The sequence below is a fragment of the Eschrichtius robustus genome, chromosome 4 (genome assembly GCF_028021215.1).
Source record: "Eschrichtius robustus isolate mEscRob2 chromosome 4, mEscRob2.pri, whole genome shotgun sequence".
Lineage (NCBI taxonomy): Eukaryota > Metazoa > Chordata > Mammalia > Artiodactyla > Eschrichtiidae > Eschrichtius > Eschrichtius robustus.
In genome coordinates, this window is record NC_090827.1 from 122,505,831 (window position 1) to 122,527,618 (window position 21,788).

General features: G+C 38.8%; 1 protein-coding gene across 2 annotated transcripts in view; it reads left to right on the forward strand.

The window, feature by feature from the left end:
- Window positions 1–21,788, forward strand: part of EGF (epidermal growth factor) — an 87,069-nt gene that overhangs the window by 14,066 nt on the left and 51,215 nt on the right. For both annotated transcript variants that reach the window (XM_068543304.1, XM_068543305.1), the window contains exons 2-5: window positions 7,395–7,594; window positions 9,648–9,829; window positions 10,244–10,471; window positions 11,737–11,939. In XM_068543304.1, coding sequence (XP_068399405.1) covers window positions 7,395–7,594; window positions 9,648–9,829; window positions 10,244–10,471; window positions 11,737–11,939 — 813 coding nt within the window. The remainder of the gene's footprint in view (window positions 1–7,394; window positions 7,595–9,647; window positions 9,830–10,243; window positions 10,472–11,736; window positions 11,940–21,788) is intronic.

Below are 21,788 nucleotides of genomic sequence, written 5' to 3' on the forward strand. Positions count from 1 at the left end.
GATCTTTGACAAAGGTGCAAAAACAATTCAATAGAGAAAGGATAGTCTTTTCAACGTATGATGTTGGATCAATTAGACATCCACGAGCAAAATAATCTCAACCTAAACCACACACCTTATACAAAGATTAACTCAAAATAGATTATAGATCTAAATTTAAGATGTAAAAGTTTAAAGCTTTTAGGAGAAAACATAGAAATCTTTATGTCCTGGAGTTGAGTTCTTAGAAATGACACCAAAAGCATGATATACAAAGGAAAAAAATTATAAATTGTACCTCATCAAAATTGAAACTTTTGCTCTGCCATAGACAATGTCAAGAGGATGAAAACACAAGCTGTGTGCTGGAAGAAAACATTTGCAAAGCAGGTATCTGACAAAGGACTTGTATGCAACATATATTTTTTAAAAACCTTTCAAATGCAATAATAAGAAAATAAATAACCTAGTTTAAAATGGGCAAAGGATTTAAACAGATATATTCAACAAAAGGATATAAGGATAGTAAATAAATCCATGAAAAGATGTTCACCATTGTTAGCTGTTTTAGGCTGAATATGGCCCCCAAATATATCTATGTGTTAATTCCTGGAACTTGTGAATGTGACCTTACATGGCAGAAGGGACTTCACAAATGTGATCTTGAAATGGGGTGATTATCCTGGATTATCTAGGTGGATCCTAAACGTACTCACCAGCATCCTTAAGAGAGGGAGGCCAGAATGTCAAAGGAGAAAGAAGACTATGGAAAGAGGCATTTGAAGATGATACACTGCTGTCTTTGAAGATGGAGAAAGGGGCCATGAGTCAAGGAACCCAGGGAATACATTATATATGGGATGCAACATATAGAATTAGATATAAAAGTATCCAGGTGATGTAATTATAGGAATCCACTGAAAGAGACCCACTTTCTAATTAGTTCCTGGAACATGGATGGATGCAGAGAATCCAGCCTTTTGGTCAGCTTCCTGAAGTGGGTTCCTTGACGGAGCTGAACCACAAGACGCTAAACAATGAGTTCCTGATGAATTCAGTTTGGGATAAGCATGATGTCTAAAAGCTAAATCTGTGGTCAGAAAGACATGGCTTTAAATCCCCAGTTGGTTATTTATTGGACATGTGACTTGTAGCAAGTTAGCGGCTCTAAACTTCAGTTTCTTCTTCTATAAAATGAAGATGCCAGGAGCATCTACCTCCTAACATTACCCAATTAAATCAAATAATGCATTTAATGTGCTACCCCAGAGATAGCACTCAAGATGTTGGCTGTTACTATTCTGATGGTATTTACCACCCACCTTCTTGGAGAATCAAAGTGTATAATAGCACATTAAAGACTCTGAGCAGCTCTGTTGAAAAGAACAAGTTTAATTTTCTAGAATTTGCTAGCCTCAGTTACTATCCTGAGGACCTGGTAATGGATTCTCTTTAGCTTGATAATGAGAATGTGGGTGAGGAAGGGACTATTTTTTGCTCCAGATGACTCATTTCTACCACCGCGCAGGGACTAGGGTGGCAATCTTCACATTTTTCAGAGCTTTCCTTACAGAATTAAGATTCTGTAACCCAGCAGGACGCTATGGGGCCATCCCACGACAGACCCCTTCCCCCTCCCCTCTGCTTCAGCTCCTCTTTGTAGGACCTAGATAACAGTATTGGATGCACGTTTCCTGAGTTGTTTTACAGATGCTAAAACCCCCACCAAATGGAAGAAATTAACTACTTGATGACCGTGAGCACACAGCACTGCCCCCAACACACACCTGTTGGAGCCTAAGGATGAATATAGTTAACCCCTGTGACGCCGCCCCGTTACCTCGCCATCAACCAATCAGAGAATTGTGCGCGAGCTGATCACACAGCCTGGGATGCCATTCCCTCACCTTCCTTTAAAAATGCTTTGCTGTAACCCATGGGGGAGTCCAAGGTTTCTGAGCACTAGCTGTCCTGGACTCCTCGTATGACTCCCTACAATAAACGCTGCACTTTCCTTCAAATCACAACCTGGTGTCTGTAGATTGGCTTTACTGTGCACAGGCAAGAGGACCCAATTTTGGTTTGGTAGCAATTTAAGTTCACATCTCCTGGCTCACCTTTCTAGATGTATGATTTCTTATTTAAAAAAAAATTTTATTGACATAGAGTCGATTTACAATGTTGTGTTAATTTCTGCTGTACAGCAAAGTGATTCACTTATACATATATATATATTTTCATATTCTTTTCCATTATGGTTTACCACAGGATATTGAATATAGTTCCCTGTGCTGTACAGTAGGACCCTGTTGTTTATCCATCCTATATATAATAGTTTGCATCTGTTAATCCCAAACTCCCAATTGTTCCCTCCTCCCTGGCCCCCTGCCCCTTGGCAACCATAAGCCTGTTCTCTATCTCTGTGAGTCTGTTTCTGTTTCATAGATACGTTCATTTGTGTCATATTTTAGATTCCACATATAAGTGATATCATATGGTATTTGTCTTTCTCTTTCTGACTTACTTTGCTTAGTATGATAATCTCTGGGTTCATCCATGTTGCTGCAAATGGCATGATTTCATTTTTTTTATGGCTAATATTCCATTATATATATGTGCCACATCTTCTTTATCCATTCATCTGTCGATGGACACTTAGGTTGCTTCCATGTCCTGGCTATTGTAAATAGTGCTGCAATGAACATTGTTGTACATGACTCTTTGAATTATGATTTTCTCAGGGTATATGCCCAGTAGGGGGATGGCTGGGTCATATGGTAGTTCTGTTTTTAGTTTTTTAAGGAACCTCCATACTGTTCTCCATAGTGGCTGTATCAATTTACATTCCCACCAACAGTGCAAGAGGGTTCCCTTTTCTCCACACCCTCTCCAGCATTTATTGTTTGTAGATTTTTTGATGATGGCCATTCTGACCGGTGTGAGGTGATACCTCATTGTAGTTTTTATTTGCATTTCTCTAATAATTAGTGATGTTGAGCATTTTTCATGTGCTTTTTGGCCATCTATATGTCTTTTTTGGAGAAATGTCTATTTAGATCTTCTGCCCATTTTTTGATTGGGTTGTTTTTTTGTTATTGAGTTGTATAAGCTGTTTGTATTCAATGTATTATTTCTGAGTCACCTGGCTTCTATCTCACCTGTCCTGAATTTTGACCCTAATGAGTAAGCTGAGAAGAAAGCCGTGATTGCTCAAAAAGTAAATGTGTGCCCTTTTAGGAAAAGGAAAAGGAATTGGGAAAAAGAAGATGAGGATAGTCTTTTAGAGTGAAATAAAACTTTCTGCACTTCATAAAACCCAGATATTATTCAAGTCAGCCCCTTGGGAGGTAGGAATAAATGACTCCTATCAGGGGCTTAGGTAGGAGCAGGTGAGGAGGTGTCAGGCTTTCTTACATCAGGCCTGTCAGTTTAAATCTACATTCTTTTCTCATAGTGTCATTGAATCCTGAAAGTCCAGAGTTCCATTTTCTCTTTTGTCCTGTGAGCCTTCTTCAGTCTGCCTCCAGATTTAGAGCAGGAAACCTGTGGCGGTGAGGGCAGGTGGCAGTGTTGGCCTGAGAAGACTAAGCGTTGGCATGTCTTGCTAACATGCTTGCCAGTATCCTTGATGTGTTAACCAGGTCCCACGAGCTTTTGCCCCCAAGGCCCAAAGGAGACAGTCAATTTCTCTTCTCATTTACCTGGGTGGAGCTGCTTCTCCAGACTCAGAGCAGATGAAGGGGTGATGGTTGTGAAATATTCTGTTTCTGCCACCCACATCCCCACCCCTTTCAATCAAAAGCTGCTTTTTATAATTGATCTCTGTGCTCTGGAGGCCCCAGATCTTCAATGTGCTCCAAACATTCTGGACTCCTTTCTAATTCCTGAAGATCCCCTACTAATCCCCAGGTTGAGAAGTCAGAGGTTCCAATTGATTTGCTGTGACCTGTTTGCTGTCTTTGGGTTTGTATTCCTTAGACATGATGTTTGATTTTCTATGCACTTCCTTCTCACTGAACTGCACCCAAAGTAAATGCTGCGGGTTTTGACATGGGAAAGTTTAGCTGTTCAAACATACACACCCTGCTGACATATCCACAGATTGTACCACACACCAGTGTTTATAGAGTCTTTGACAGGTTTGAAAAAACACTAACTTATTTATCATTTCCAGTGTCCTACAGTCTAATGACTATTTCACCAGGCCTAATTCTCAAAGTCTTTAACTTTCTTTTAAATCATATTACAATTCATTTTTACAAATATTCATCCCAGGCCCTGGTTTACACAAAATGATGCTGACAATGTAGGAATGGTGTTTTGAGGGAGGTGGAATAAAAATCTGTTACAGAAGTAAAATGAAGATTGTAATGTCTTGACACATAACCCAGAGCAATGCAGGAAAGAGTACTGCATTGGGAGGATAGTACATGGGTTCTAATTCCAGCTCCACCATTAACTGTAGGTGGGACTCTGGGAAGCGTCGCTGAATTTCCTCATCTGAACTAGATCTATGATTTCCAAATTCACCAAGATATAAGAATCACCTGGATTGTCTGTTCAAAAAACAGATTCCTAGTCCTCAGCCCGGACTTACTGAAATGGAATTTCCAGGGAAGGGATCTGCAAAAGATACACACACACACACACACACACACGCACACACGCACGCACGCACGCACGCACAGAGCACCCTGTGTGATTGTTTTGAACAAACAGTTTTGGGAAACACTGAACTAGGTAATGTCTAGGGTCTTCTAGTTCTGAGAGCTATGGTAAAACACTGGATGCTAGGATTCACCTGTGAATGAGAAAAATCTGAAGATAAAATTTATTCATTATTCATACTTAGTGTTTTCATAAATATTTGTTTTTTGAAAAGCTATCGAAGTTAATGCTATGGTCTGTGTTTTATGGATCTAAGTGTTTTTCAGATTTATTTTTTCTCTTTGATTCATTGACTGTAATGTCTGGCCTATCTAGCCTGTGGTGTTATATTAAGGATAAATGAGACCAGGATGTGAAAGTTTGTTATTATTATTATTGTTGTTGTTAGTAAAATAACTACCATAGGATAGATTCTGCTTTTATTAATTTGATAGATCTGCTAGTGTCTATGTCTTCATTCATATTGGTAAAAAGCCCAGACAAATTAAAAAATACAATTATTTCTTCATTAATTTATTGATTTAGGAAAAAATTTTGAGTACTTACTATGTACAAAGCATTATGCTATGTTCTGTCTAAAATGTTTAGAGTGCTTTTCCTTTCTCCTTTTTTTAACCTGGAAACCTATTTAGTAGTACTTTGGAATGAATCAAATGTTTTATCGATCTCATCAATGTATCAATGCATTAGAAAATTAATAACATGTATTGACACATCTATTCAGTTTACACAGGATGCATGATACACATTTCAAAGAGAGGACTCCTGGCAACAAATCCACAGGCCTGCAGCAATCTGTGGCCCACAGATTAGTAGCTGTCTATTTAGGGTGTCTTTTCCTATGCCTTCCTTTTCTCCATGATACATTGCTATAAGAGAAATGAGTTATAACGACATTCTAGTCCACGGGTTCAAACCTGAACAGTGGTACAACCCTACGTAGTGAGACCTTGGTTGTGGGAATAAGTAATGGCAAATCATATTTGTGTAGTGCTTCACAAATAATGAAATAGTTTCATATCTATAATTTCATTTTCTTTCCCCGGTAGTCCTCTGATATGGGCTGGGGAGGTCCTGTGAGATGTCCAGAGAAACTAGTGAGCCGGGGCTGGAAACCAGGCCTCCTGGCTCTCAGTTTAATGCCCTTTCCATTTCTCCTGTGATACCTCTGATTCTAAAGCTAGAATGGCAATGGAGAATGGGCTGTCCTACACATCTCTGCCAGGGGTCTTGTGCTGTGGAAAGGATATGGGAAGAGTGATTTGAGCCAATTCTTTTAGACATTTATAAAGGCACCTATTTCAAAACTCTCACGATCTTACACTTCTCCCTTCTCTTGTATCTCTATTCCAATATATTCTCTAAAGAGGAGCTAATGTTTCTGACTAGAACATAATCCCCAAGTAAGAGGATGTTAATTCATCATCATTTGAAATCCTTAGAACAGTAAACACATTTATTATGTCACATTAAGTTATTAAGGTTTAATATTAAAACAGAATGGAGTCAGCCCAGCAGGGCAGTGAGAATATGTTAGAATTCTTCTCCAATCCCCCACTCATCCCAGTGGTTAACTGGTATAGTTATCTAAAGGCAGAATGGCAGAAGCCTCCTCATCCTCAGTCAGGAAAGACCAAGGAAACTAACCCTTGCTAACCGTGGCTGCAGAGTATGACACGGTCCCCTGACATCGTCTTGGAACATTGGAGGCAAGCTCTATGTGGAGTCGGCCAATAATTTCTGCTGAGATTTCCAAAGAGAGGTATCAGGTTCCCAAGCAGGTGTTGAGTACTTGGGAGTCTGAGTGGGTAGATGGTCATCACCTGGAACAGGACGGGACCCCAGGCATAGGGTTAGGATACAGGGCAAGGCCTTGTAGGAATCGAGAGATCCACTGAGGTCCACCACTCAGATTTGGCAAATAAAAGTTTAGGGCTCTCAGTTACTTGAATTTTGAATTTCAGGTAAACAGTGAATAATTTTTTAGGGTAAAGGATGTCCCATGCAATATACATGCAATTCAAATTTAACTGGGAGTCGTAAATTTTATGTGGCAATGTTAACAGGGACAAAATATTTCAGAGCTTTCATGGACATCATTTCAATTTTTCCTGATTCCGCTCAAGACCTCTAGGTTTCACTATGTTCTTCTTTGTCAGTAACCTGGATGCTCTGTTCATAAGGTAAGACTAGAGGAGGGAGATCCATTTCCAAAACGGTAATATCTGAAATTTTATTTCCAATTCACATAATGAAATTTGACATTCATACAGACCCTCTTTACAATAGAATACAGTAGGTAGTTTCTTTTTGAACATAAAAATAACATTATTAAACTAGAAAGTGTCTTTCTCTTCAAATATTTCTTTTTACATAATTTGGCAATGTTCATTTCTTACAATCAATTTGTGGAGAAAATGATTTACAAAGTTAATTGTGAACAACTACAGGAAGTCTTTATTATCTAAACAATGGTATTTATTTAAAATATAAAAGCAGGACTCAAAAAATTAATTGTGGGGACTTCTCTGGCAGTCCAGTGGTTAAGACTCCAAACTTCCAAAACAGCGGGCACGGGTTCGATACCTGGTTGGGGAAATAAGATCCTACATGCTGTACCATGCGGCGCAACCAAAAAAATTAAAAAATTAATTCTGCTTGTGCTATTTGTCATGGGGAAGTATTTTGTCTTAATCAGATAAAATATCATTGAAAACATACTGTTTGGTTTCTTTCTTCCCATGCAGGTCCTGCACCCTTCTTAATTTTCTCCCATGGAAACAGGATCTTTAGGATTGACTTAGAAGGAACTAATCATGAGCAATTGGTGGCAGATGCTGGCATATCCATGATCATGGATTTTCATTACAGTGAAGAAAGAATCTATTGGGTCGATCTAGAAAGACAACTTTTGCAAAGAGTTTTTCTGAATGGGACAAGGCAAGAGGTAAAGTACCATTTCCCATGGCATTTGAGGGATTTTTGAACAGGCTGTCAAATATGATATAGCAAATTCATAACATATAGATAAATGAAAATTACATTACATTGCAAATATGCGTCTGGCATATGTAGGTGTTTATTTAATCTGCATCTGTGGTATCATGTTACTGAACAAGCCCATGCATGTGGCATTGATATTCAGAAGTCCCCAACAGGAGAAAGTGAGGATTTCAATGTAATTTTGAAAAGATGTAAGTTTATTAAGCCAGATCACCATTTTATGGTTAAAACAGATTATTTACATGATTATTTTCTACTCCAGTGGTTCTCAGCTGGTGGCAATTTTGCCCCTCAGGGGACATTTGGCAATGTCAAGAAATATTTTTGATTGTCACAACTGGACTGGGGAGAAGAGAAGATGTGCTAGAGGCCAGGGATGCTGCTAGTCATCCTACAATATGTAGGACAGTCCCCCACAACAAAGAATTACCAGGCCCCGCATGTCAATCGCGCTGAGGTGGAGAAACCCTGTCTCATCTGTTTAAAATCTCTGTCATGGGTTTTTGGACCTAATATTTAGGAAGAAAATCTTTTTTCTTTTTATCCTCAAGGTGTTCGCACTCTGGAAAAAAAATAATAAAGCAGGTGATAGGTATAAAATATTTTGCTTCAGTCACATACAAAAGATCTTTTATCTTTCTTCTTAATTAGTAGAACCCTTAAATGAGTCCCAGCAGGAATGGTCTCTCCTGGGAGATGGATTACAGAGAGCAGGTGGCCAGAGAAACCTTAAGCATTTATTCCCAACACAAAGTGCTTGCTGTTTGTTTTTGGGTTTTTTTTTTTTTTTTTTTTTAACATAACTTTCTCCCTCCAATTATTCTTAAAGCCTTCAATTAGGCACTAATCTGTTTTATCACATCTCTAATACTTACTAATCTCACTTTTAACAAAGATGGCTACTCATTACTCTCCAGCCATCTGTAGACTAGTTTCAAAATCTTGAGTTTAAGAATTTGGAGGGTTTCCTGTCAGAGAACAGGAAAAAGCATTAAATAGTTGTGGAATTTGTGGCAAGTCATTAAGAAAGGATTGGCCTGAAGCCTAAAATCCACTAGTATTAGTCCCTGCTTCGGGTTAAAACATTGTTTATAAAGGACAACTATTAAAAGGCAAACAATTTACCAGGGTGAACTAATATCTTAGCAATTAGTTAAATGGATTGGCTAGATTACTTTGTATGGGATGTAGGAATAGCAAAGACTCCTGAGACTGATTTCTGCCTAACTCTGTGTTTGCTGATTTCACATTGGTAGCTGAAAATCAGTGATTGTGGGAATATTTCCACCACAGAAATCCGCCATGGTACAAATCGGGGCTTCCTCCAATCTCTCACCCTCCATGCACCTAGAGGACCGGTTTACCTGCACATGCTGGAACTAGGAGATAACTGAGGTTTGGTTAAGTTGTTTTTATCACGAGAGAGCATAAAGAAAAGCCCTGCTATTCAGATCCTGGGGACAGAGCCTGAAGGCAATGAGGACTTTTAGAAAGGGAGGGACCTGGAAGGTCCCTTTATAAAGGGAGGAAGAGGGGCCAGAAGAAATTAATCTACTTCATGCCCCTATGCACAAACTCCAAGGGAATCTTGCCAGAATTTAGCAAAGCTTGGAATTGGGTTCAGGTGAGAACCTGGAAAATTCCATTAGCAAATGGAATTGAATAAACTAACCTTAAGGTAGCATGGAAATTCCACTGTTACTATAGTTGAAATTATTAATACTTTATGGCTGATTGCCTAATTTCAATAAATATAGAATAAATTTTCATCTCAAAGCTGTGATACAAATACTATGCCCAGAAATATTCACATGGGAGGATGAATATTGCTGCATCTGAATAATGGCATGGTATCTATGACTAGTTTATCATTTAAATTTTGGGAATGCACAAAAATGACAAGAACTTAAAAGAATAAACTTTGATACATAACAATAAAAACAATTTTGTTGTGAATGGGGAAATATTAATAACAATTTTAAAATTTGATTTTACAGAAAATATGCGAGATAGAGAAAAATGTTTCAGGAATGGCAGTAAATTGGATCAATGAAGAACTTATTTGGTCAAATCAACAGGAAGGAATCATTACAGTAACAGATATGAAAGGAAACAATTCCCGTGTTCTCTTAAGCGCCTTAAAATATCCAGCAAATATAGCAGTTGATCCAGTAGAAAGGTAAATTCTGCTGGTTTTGGACATTGAAATATATTTCAAAATCTGAAATTCATGGAATCATAACATTTTGACTTAAAGAGACCTCCTGATTGAGACCAAGACTCTCTTTTACAATGCACAAACACCATTTTCAATAGGGCGTTTGCCTGGGTTTGAACTAAGGCAGGCTTGCTCTACCAGTAGCACTCTTGACTACCATGGTTTCCTGCTAGAGAAGCGTAATTCTCCTTCTAACTTGAAATCACACGGAATTGCCATAACAGGGCAATAAATATTTGTTGAATTGAATTTTCATTCAAAATAGTCAAACTCGTCCCGTGCAGACATCCGGGGATTACTGAAAAACTGAGAGAAGTCAGCCATTTCAGTGACCTTACATTCAATTATGTGTCTACGTGATGTGTTTGCCCTCAGGTTTATGTTTTGGTCTTCAGAGGTGGCGGGCAGCCTTCACAGAGCAGATCTCGGTGGTGTGGAAGTGAAGCTTCTGTTAGAGACATCAGAGAAAATAACAGCTGTGTCATTGGATGTGCTTGATAAACGGCTCTTTTGGATTCAGTACCATAGAGAAAGAAGCAATTCTCGTATTTGTTCCTGTGATTACGATGGAGGTTCCGTCCATTTTAGCAAACATCGCACACAGTAAGTTTTGCTTTCGGTATAAAATAACACAATTGCCATTTGAAGTTTGTGGGATAAATGAATTTTACTTTTGTCAGCTAAACTGGTGTGGTGGTTTAGTACAGATTTTGGAGTCCAAAAACTTGAGCTCAAGTCCCAGATTGACTATTTATTAGGTGAGCGACTTGGGCAGGTTACACAACTTCTCTCATCCTGTTTCCTTTAATGTGGGTGTTGGAGTAGGGAGGGAAGAAAAAGTGCCCACTGAACTGAAATGGTATTTTGAGACTGAAGAGCAAGGCAGGCAGCTCCGTATAAGCAATGGATCAGTATATTATAGGGTAACTTTCTCAGAGGGTGGGATTGGGTGGGCAGCGATCCAGAGCATTTGTAGCTGCACTCCACACTCCCAAGGGGCCACTGAGACAGTTTTACAGTTAACCTAGGGTATGGGGATATGTGCTTGGAAACAGGAAGTGCATTCCTCGGTCAAGATTTATTCCTAAGTCTTGTGGGTGCTGGAAATACGGCAGTGAAGGTCTTCATCATTTTATGGGGACTAAGAGAGCATAGAGGCCACCCGATCCTAATGATTATTAAACAATATCTATTATTTACAAAGCCCTTGACAACAGAGAAGTTATTTACTGCACAGTACAGTCCTGGGTAGGGTCAGCGGAAGGATAGGAGGAATTGTACGGGCCCAAGATGGCATCAGTTATGCTGAGAGCCATACAGTGGGGATAATAATAGGACCTATTTCTTGGGATTATTGTGAAGATTAAGTAAAGAAACACAAATAAAAATAATTAACAGAGTATTTGGCATATAATAAATTTTCACATGCTGGTTATAGTTATTCTTTTTGGAATTACTATGTCATATGTTTTGTGAAGCATCTGGCTTTCATTTGATTTGCTATCTTGCCAGCAACTGACTCTAGCTTGTGGCAAGAGGCAGCAATTAGGTGTGCAAAATTGACACAACCTGAAGTCCACACTTATCCTGTTCCTGTTTTCTTCCCTATTTTATTTTCACCACACTTATGTGCTGAGAGGCCAAAGAATGAGACAATGGATCTGGAGCTAAAAATCGTATCCTATTAATTAAGATTGTGGCTACATAAAGAAAAATTTAAACTTAATATCTGTTTCTAACCCTAAATGAGAAACAATTGAAAACCTAGGTGATTAAAATTCAGACAATAAATTGAAATGAAGTGAAACTTTAATAAGCCCAGAAGAAATGTTCTGCCATTCTTTATGTGTTTTTCCTGTTGTTTTTAGGCACAATTTTTTTGCGATGTCCCTTTTTGGTGATCGTATTTTCTATTCAACATGGAAAAAGAAGACAATTTGGATAGCTAACAAGCACACTGGGAAGAATATGGTTAAAATTAACCTCAGTCCATCACTTGTACCCCCTGGTGGAATTAAAGTAGTGCATCCACTCGTACAGCCCAAGGCAGAGGGTGATCCTTGGGTACCTGGTGAGTCATCTTTGACCTCAAACAGGGTCTGGCATAGCCCCCACCTGCCTACTTTCTCAAGACAGATACTTAGGAGTCATCCTTGATTTCTCCCACTGCCTCACCCTCAATTTCCAATGTACCGCCAAATCCTTTCCATTCGACCTCCTAAATACATCTCAAATGTCCACTCCCCGCCCCCCCAGCTGCCACCACCATAGTCCAAACAGCCAGCATATCTTGTCTGGCCTATTGTAGCAGCTACTTAATTAATCTTTCTGTTTTCTCCTCTTGCCTTTAAATAGTAAATCTGATCTGTTAACCCCCCCTGCTTAAAATATTTCAAAAGCTTTCCTTTGCATTTAGATCAAAATTTAACATTTAACCAGGCCTATCAATATTTGACCAATCTGATCCAGCATCTTTTCCTCCTCCCCTCACTGGACTCTAACACAAGTCTTCCTGTAGTTCTTCAGACATGCCAAGCTCCTTCATACCTTCGGGTTTTTGCAGTCACTCTTCTCTCTGCCTAGACTTCTCTTCAGTTCTGAGCTTAACTGTCATGTCCTCAGGTAGGCCTTCTCCGGTCCTCCGAGCAAAGTAGGCCCCTTCACCTCCTATCTTTCTCTCGATAGATATTCACTGAACTCATCAAACATGGAATTACATACCACTTGGCTTTCTTTTTGATTTTCTCTGCCACTTGATTATAAATGCCATGCATGCAGGGACCATATCTGACGGATGGACAGATTGACGTAAACCACCCTATATTCAGTGGTTATTTGTTTATTGAGAAAGAATTAGTAAAATGACTGGATTAACTGAATCTAGTCGTAGTCCCAGATTTCTCCTTTCAAATGTAGCCTTCTCTGAATTCTGTTGAAGGACGAAGGGAACGAAAAGTGCCCACTGAACTGAGGAAGCACCTTAAGACCGAAAAATGAGGCAGACAGCTCCGTATAATCAGTGGATTGATTTATTATAGAGTAACGTACAGGGTGGGATTGGAATGGGGCAGACAATGATCTGGAAGCATTCACAGCTGTACTCTGCACTGCCGAGGGGCCACTGGGACAATTTTATAGTGAACCTGGGGTATGGGGGTACGTGCTTGGAAACAGCATTTATGAATGGGTCACTAGACTCATGGGTGCCAGGAATATGTCAGGGAAGGTTTTCATCATTGTTTGGGGACTAAAAGAGTATAGAGGCTACCTGGTCCTTATGATTATTACCTACAAAGCCCTTGATGACAGAGAAGTGATTCACTGCACAGCACGGTCCTGCGTAGGGTCAGCAGAAGGACAGGAGAAACTGTAAGGGCCCAAGATGACGTCAGTTATGCTAACAGTCATACAAATTCCTTCACATATAATCTTTTTTTTAGGTAGGCTGTCTTGATATGGCTTATATACCACATAAATTATGTTACACTAACATCTGCCTTTATGTAAAAATTCTATTTCAAGAGGGCTTTAAAATATATTTAATTTCATCTGCAACTAGCCTTGTGAGTTTTCAAAATAAAGATGGAATTGTTTGTTTTCTCTTCTTTCTGCCTGTTGGATGCCACTAGCATTTGGTAATAATGTGGGACATGGTAGGGACTAAGATTCCCTCCCACAATTAGTGTATAAATGGGTCTGTACCTGCCCTCGACATAGCTCCTGAAGAGAGCTGGAGGGACTGAACAGAGAACAGGCGTGAGACTGTCAAAGGGAGGTTAGAATCTAGGGGGAATTGACATTGTTGTTTCTTATATCCTCAGGCACGTAACTAATAGTCCAAATGCTTTTAATCTATTTCTTTAAAAAACTTAGATAGAAACTATAATTTAACTTGTGTAATGACCATACTTTCAATGCAAGAAATGAGAAACTGCAAGGACAAATTCCTAGAGATGAAGCATTTGTTCAGGCAAGTTATTTTTTTTAATTCACTTATTTGAATTTAACAAGCAAGAGTTGTGGTAAACAATTCACCTGTGGCTTGAGCACAACATTAAAGAACAACAACCAAGTAGCAAGACTATAAAATAGATGGTGACCATATTCCGCACATAAAGGCAGTGGATCTGATAGACTGCCAGTTACCTTACATGGGAAATTTCGACTCAAGCTCAGATACAACTTATTGTCCGAGTGGTGATGACTCACAATAAAATTAGAACCAACAACTATAATTCTATGAATAAATAATTATTCATAGTAGTTAGGGATATCATCATCATCATCATCACTATATCTTACATTTATATGTAACCTTGTAATTTCCAAAGTATTTTCTTGGGCATTATCATATTGGTTTGTCACAGCAACATTGTGAGACAGAAAGGTCCTCAATTATTGTACTCATTTCGTAATTGAAAAATATGAAGCCTAGAGAAATAGAGTGACTTTTCCAGGATTACACACCTTGTAAATGATGGATTCTGGAAAAAATTCCTGTCTGTCACTTTAGTGTTCTTTCTACCATAAACAGGTAAGCTCTTCAGAGTCCTTCACTATTACTTGGCCTCTCTGATGGGGAGTTCAAATAGGATATTGAAAGCAGGAATTTCAGGAGAAAATCTACAATAATGCACTATAAAACAATGTGGCAAATATTAGAATTTGATTGGAAAGACGGGGCCAGCTGCAGAGCTACAGGCAAACCTGGAATCTAGAAGGAGTTGGCACTGGAGATACTGGCTTTAGTTATTGATCAAGGGATGGGCTTCATATGAGGTCCAAGTGCAAAGGACTTTTGATTTCAAGAGTACTGTTGCTTTGGCTATCATCAAATAGGTTTAAATTGTTTTAGTGCCATGTACAGCAGAAATTCTTCACCTGAGATGTAGGGTTGTGAAGCCCTTGATTGCATATGTTAGAGGAAGATATGCAGTTGTCCCTCCAGGGAGATGGTACCTAACTTCCATCAGGTTCTCAAAGTACCTGATAGCCTTCACATTTAAAGATGTACTTCTCTGGAGGCTGGTTAATTCCTGCTGAAGAATAGGCTTACAATTGTAGCTCTTCTGGCAGAGTGAATAGTAGTAGTACCTTGGTTTGCAAGGCATTTAGTAGTGAGACTACTTCAGTGAGGAGATAGCTGAGAAAAATCATGTAACTTGGTTGATATTATTTTTGTTATAAAATATATGTATTTATACAAATAAGAGGACCAACAAACTTACCTCATGAAAAATGCCTAAACTATCATTTATCAAAATGTTCTCCAAACATTAGTTCTGTAAGGGTTATTTAGAAGGAAGAAACATTTTAGGGTCAGATGATTTAGACAGACTGGGTTAAATAAAGTTAAGCAGGTTGTTTTTTTCTCAAGTGATTTCTCAGAACCACTCAGACGGTTATGTGCACTGTTAATCTCTAAGGGCCGTATAACCTGTGGGATTTTTCTATTTTATTTCCTATGCAGTAGCCTGTTTGACTCCTGAATATATTATTTTTAGTGCAGACCTCTTTCTTGAGATATAGACAAATGAAGAGGGGGAGGGGGAGCCTGAGGCATAGTGAGAGCTAAGCTGCAGAGAAAAGTGATTTCAAACATTGGGGATTTATTCATAATATACAAAAGGGAGCAGCCCTGATGAAGACCAAGGGCAAGGGTGGGGCTTACAAAGGCAAAGCCACAGAGCTCCACAAGGAAGACTAATGTATCAGTTTAAACAAGTCCTTGTTGGTCCACGGCTTGTCCATTAGGATTGGCTGGTTATAGAGTTCGATGCAGCAGATTGATGAGCCCAGGTCGAGGTAGTAGAGCCACAGTTTGAGCATCAGGCTGGTTTTCTGATGATTCTGACCTATTTCCTGAGAGTAGTCACTCTGGTGCCTCCTCTTGCTGTCTGCTTCCTCCAGGATCAGGGTCCTGCTGGGGCCACATTGGATGTGCACATTCAGGCTCGGCACAGGTTTCCTTCTCAAGGCCCACGTGTTTAACTGCCTTCTGAGCATTTCTACTTGGATTTCTTGCAAGTGCTTCAGGAACAAAGGAAATAACTGACCCACTCACTTTCCCCTCCCTTCTCCCCAGCTCCTCTCCCTCCAGTGTCCCTACTTTGGTGAGTAGCATTTTACCTCCACCTCGACAGGCAGAAATCTAGGAGTTGCCCTTTCCTCCCTCTTTCTCACTCCAACGCAATGAAATCAATCTCCAGCTCCTGACAATTCCACTACCTACCATCTAACCACTTGGGCCCCTCTCAGAGCCCTCTATCCCTGGCCTCCACTTAATTCATGTCCCCCACTTCCCTTTTCCATGCTGCAGGGAGTATAACCCTTCAAAACGAAGAACCCAATCATGTCGTTCCTGGGTTAAAATCAGTTGTCAACTCTCAATTGCCAATAATAAAACCCAGTCTTTTTATCTAACCAGTTCACGGGGTACCCCTTTCATTTCTCCGCTTCCACTCTCACCATTTTCTGCATTAAAGTCTGGGCTGCAGCCATCCTCAAAGATTTGATTTCCTCCAGGGAGGCACGCTTGCTCTCTCCTCCAGCCTTTCGGCATGTTCTGGAACACTTTTTTTTTTTTTTTTGGCTGCACGGCTTGCGGCTCTCAGTTCCCCGACCAGGGATTGAACCTGGGCCATGGCAATGAAAGCCCTGAATCCTAACCACAAGGCCACCAGGGAACTCCCTGGGAGCACTCTTTCTAATTCTCGGCAGTGGCTTACTCTTCATCCTCTGAGAAACAGCTCCAATATCACTTCTTTCAGGAACACTTTCCCTGACCTCCTCACTCAGAGCCTCAGTAGCTATTTGCAGAAAATAGCAGATTTCCCCTGTCACAGGGCACTTATCATGTTTTGCCGTAATCGTCTGTCTTCCTCAACTTCCTTTGTCCTATGAGGACACAGAATACAACTCTCCATTGTACTCCCAGTGCCTAGAGGACATTTAATAAACCACAGTTGGAAAGAAAAAAGACTGAGAAAAACACCCTTTGGTACCCTCTCCCTGCTAAATAATACCACGAGGAACAAGTTCTAAAGATATTTAATGTCTGAATACGTGTTGCCTTTCTTCCATGTTGTAAGCCCCCACCCTTGGCCAGACAGTCTTTAGCAAGCCTGCTCCCTTTTGTATAGTTATGAATAAATCCCAGTGTTTTAAATCAGTTTTCTCTGCAGCAGATCTTTGCAGCTTAACTCTAGTGAGAGTCTTTTTCAGAGTCTTTTAGACTCTTTTATGCTTCAGTCTTTTTCTTTTTTCATTAAGTGGTCTAGGTTTCAGGAAAAAGGTCTGGGCTAGAAATAATAGATCTGGGAGTCAAATGGGCTGCTGCATAGGAAATAGAAAAATGGCACAGGTCGTATTGCTCTTAGAAATAATAGTCATGACCATTGACTGGATGCAGAATGATCTGTTCTGGGCTTCTCCTACATTCTCTCATTTAATCTCCACAACAACCCTACAAATTAAGTATGATTATTAGTACCATTTTATAGATTACAAAGCTGAGGTTCAGAGATGTCACAATTGCTTGTTCAAGGTCACACTGGGGTGGACCTGAGATTTGAACCCAGGCAGACTGACACCATGCTGCCTCCCCAGCTACCCTCTCACTGTTGTCTATAGTTTCCTATCTTAGGTTTGCCTTAATTGTTTTGGGATAACCTGTCATTTGGCATATTCTTGTCTATCCATGGCCTGCTGGTGGTTAAAAGCTTCAGTTTGCACAGATTATGGGATCCAAACCTTATTTTTTTCTCTTTTAAAAATGTTTTCCACTTCAGGAACTCAGAAAATCAATCTCTCTCTCTCTGTCTCTCTCTCTCACTCACACACACACAAGCACACACACACACACACACACACACACACACACACACACACACTCCTTCTCTGGCGCTCTGAAAAGAGACACAGACTTGATCTCATATTTCTGTTGTCATGATTAAATTTATTAGGCAGCAGTGTTCTCCTGGCTGCCCTGACACCTATACTATTAGAGCTGTCCCTCAGTACCCATGGGGATTTGTTCGGACTCTGGCCAATACCAAAATCCGAGGATGCACTAGTCCCTTATAAAATAGTGTAGTATTTGCATATTACCTAACGTCCTTCCTTATACTTTAAATCATCTCTAGATTACTTATCATACCTAACACAATATAAATACTATGTAAATAGTTGTAAATACAATGTAAATACTATGTAAACAGTCTCTGGCACAAGGCAAATTCAAATTTTGTTTTTTGAAACTTTTGGAATTTTTTTAAAGAATATTTTTGATCCACGGTTGGTTGAATATGCAGATGTGGAACTCATGGATACAAAGGGCAGACTGTATAGGAATCTCAGAGCCAGTGTGGGAACTTCTTTGTATACAGTGTTAATGGCATTATTTCAAGCTCAACATTTGGAGAATTTGCAACTATAGTTTTACTGCTCACAGATGTTCTTTTGTAAAAGGTGCAAACAATTTTGCTTTCTTCTGTGATTCTTTAAAATGTAGATTCTAGTTTTAAGCTCATAAGAGAATTTCAAAAGCGTCTTCTTTGGAAAATGAAGCACATCTGTCATCAACACTGTTTAAAATACTTTGCATTCATTTCATGCAGAAAAATGTTGCTGAATTTCTTTAATTCTGAGAGTTCCTGAAGGAGAACTGTCTCCACCTAGAAATGTACCTGCTTATGGAAGTGACTAGTGTAGCTAAAACTGCCCAGGTGGGACTCTAATTCATTTTGATTATGTCATTGCTGGGGTTTCTACTGTAAAACCTTGGTTTTTTGGATACCTCTAGAAAAGAATCATCCTAGATATATGAATCTTTTTTTCACATAATTTTTTCTTAAAATGTAAATATTGTGGTAAAGTACACATAACATAAAATATATCATCTTAGCCATTTTTAAGTGTACAGTTAGGTGGCATTAAGTACATTCACAGTTTTTGTGCAACCATCACCACCATTAATCTCCATAAATCTTATCATCTTGTAAAACTGAAACTCTACACCCATTAAATGAGAACTCCCCATTTCTGCCTCTCCTCAGCCCCTGACAACCACCGTTCTCCTTTCTGTCTCTGTGATTTTGACTACTACTCTAAGGACCTCATATAAGTGTAATCATACAATATTCCTCTTTTTGTGACTGGTTTATTTCACTCAGCAAAATGTCCTCAAGATACATCTGTTTTGTAGCATGTGTTAGAATTTCTTTTCTTTTTAAGGCTGAATAATATCCCACTGCATGTGTATATCACATTTTGCTTATCTGTTTATCCTTTGATAAACACTTGGGTTGCTTCCATGTTTTAGTTATTGGGAATAGTCCTGCTACAAACATGGGTCTGCAAATATCTTTTTGAGATGCTGCTTTTAATTCTTTTGAACGTATACTCAGAAGTGAATTGTTGGATCATACGGTAATTTTACTTTTAATTTTTTGAAGGCCCATTATACTGTTTTCCACAGCGGCTGTACTATTTTACATTTACACCAACAGTGCACAAGGATTCCAATTTCTCCATATCCTCATCTACACTTATATTCTGTTTTCATATAGTTTAAATTATCAGTTCAAACACCCAAAGCTCTGTTATTTGTTACAGAAATCTTAGCAAATTATGGATTTCTGTACTTCCTAACATATTTATAGATATTGACATTTTCTTAATGATGAGGGTCACATTTACAAAGATACACGTCATTGGGGCAAGAATAGGACTGATTTGAGGCAAAGCTGCGTTTTTAATGCAGGTTTGCCCTGACACCAAATGGCTGCCATGTGAAGTGCCTTTTAAATACTTGGAATGGCTCTTTATCAATTTTCTATCTTTCTTGCTGTTGTCTCTTGCTTCTTGCTGGTTTCCATATGCCTGGCTGTGGTCTCTTTATTTTCTGAGACTTTTTCCTGCCATTCATTTGTTGAGGAACACAGATCACTTGTCCCTTAGAATTTCCCACATTCTGGATTTTTCAGATTCTATCCCCATGGTGTCATTTAACATGATTCTGTTTTTCCTATACACTGGTAGTTTTAGCCTAGACGCCTTATCAGATTCAGATTTTGTGCAAGAGTACTTTATAGGTGGTACTGCAGGTAGTACCTCATGCTTCCTAGTGACCACGCCAGAGGGCATGCAGTGGCTGGGTCTCCATTCTTTTTGTGATGTTCAAGATCCATCAGTGGTTCAGGTGTTGCCAGCCTGGTCTGTCCATTATAGAGTTTCCTATCAGCCTTTGTGTAATGGCTTTACAAGCTATTAATTGTCATTGCTTAGAGGCATTTTTTCATTAGAGGTTTGAAGTAATGACATTCTATCACTGCTTATTAGTTGAATAACTTTTCCACATCAGCTCCATGATTTCCCTGAGGAGCATCTTTTATAGGAAAGGTAAATTAAATGCTTGATTTAATCTTTCCCTTAATTTATCTGTTTTCAGAATAAAGGGTTAGTGTATCCTCCAGAGGTGACCTTCTTTTAAAAAAAGCATCTTTATAAATTCAAGGATGTAAAAAATATTTGAAATGTTTTTATTCATTGCAGTTATTATCATTTTCACACTCAGATTATGCCGTCTTTCTCCAGGAGGAGCCCTGAGATAAGCCTTCTAGTTGTGGGAAAGATGACCAGTAACTAACCCTTGGTGGTCTAGAATGCTGGGCTGAGGCTGTGTCTGGGCTCAGCAAGAGAGAACATCAGAATCATGTAGCCACTCCTGCTAGTGGAGAATGCACTGCGGATGGGGGTGGTAGCAATGGGAGAGGAGGCCTCCACACCTTGTGTTTGCATCTTCATGCTGTGGACTGGCCAAGCTCCTCAGAAATAGGTCTGAAATAAGGAAAGACTGAGTGGGCCTGAGGGGTGCATCTGAGAATAAAAGGCATTTATTTTTTAACTGCTCAGAGGCTGTTGATTTGTTTACTTTCTTTTTGTTTTTAAGATTTTTTTAAAGTGGTCCATTGTTAAAAATCTTTATTGAATTTTTTACAATATTGCTTCTGTTTTATGTGTTGGTTTTTTGGCCACTGATGCATATGGGATCTTAGCTCCCTGACCAGGATCAAACCCACACCCCCTGCATTGGAAGGAGAAGTCTTAACCACTGGACCACCAGGGAAGTCCCGATTTCTTTACTTTCTGATTCTTAGGTTTAGATGGATAAGGATACCAAGTAGCTAAGTTCTGGCTAAGTGATTTTTTTTTTTTTTTTTTTTACTATAATTAGGAATTCCAATAGCACAGAATAACCATTCTTGTTTCTTCCTTCTTATTTTCTATTAACAAAGAAGAATAAACTTCTATGTTATACAGTTTGGGAAGTTTTTTGGGGAAGGTGAGGGAGTCATTTATTCAGGGAACTCACTAATGAAAAAGACAATAAATAAATAAAACAAAAATCATAGACATTTATAAAAAAATATATATATAATTTATATATTTTATTATACATAAAATATATAGCATAACATATTAATATGTTAATATATTAACTTTATTATGTATCAGTATATAATGGTATATATTAATATATAATATTAATAATATAAATATATATATTTCTATAAAAACCCATAATTATATTATATATATATATATATATACGTAAGTATATGTATATACACATACACACATATATACATTGAAGAGATGAGGTCTGTCATTGAAGACTTGAGCTCGAGTCGCACTCCTACCCCTTATTACTTATATGTGATCCTTAAGATACTATTTCCTAATCTGTAAAATGGAAGACAATAATTGCTCTGCATAGCTCAAGGGCTTGTTATAAAAATTACATGTGATAATGTAAATGCTTTATAAAATGTTATTCAAATTTTTAACTATTGGAGGTGCTAAATATTTACTTAAAAGAATGATTCAAGTGAATGGGTTCAAATGGAAGAGACTGGAA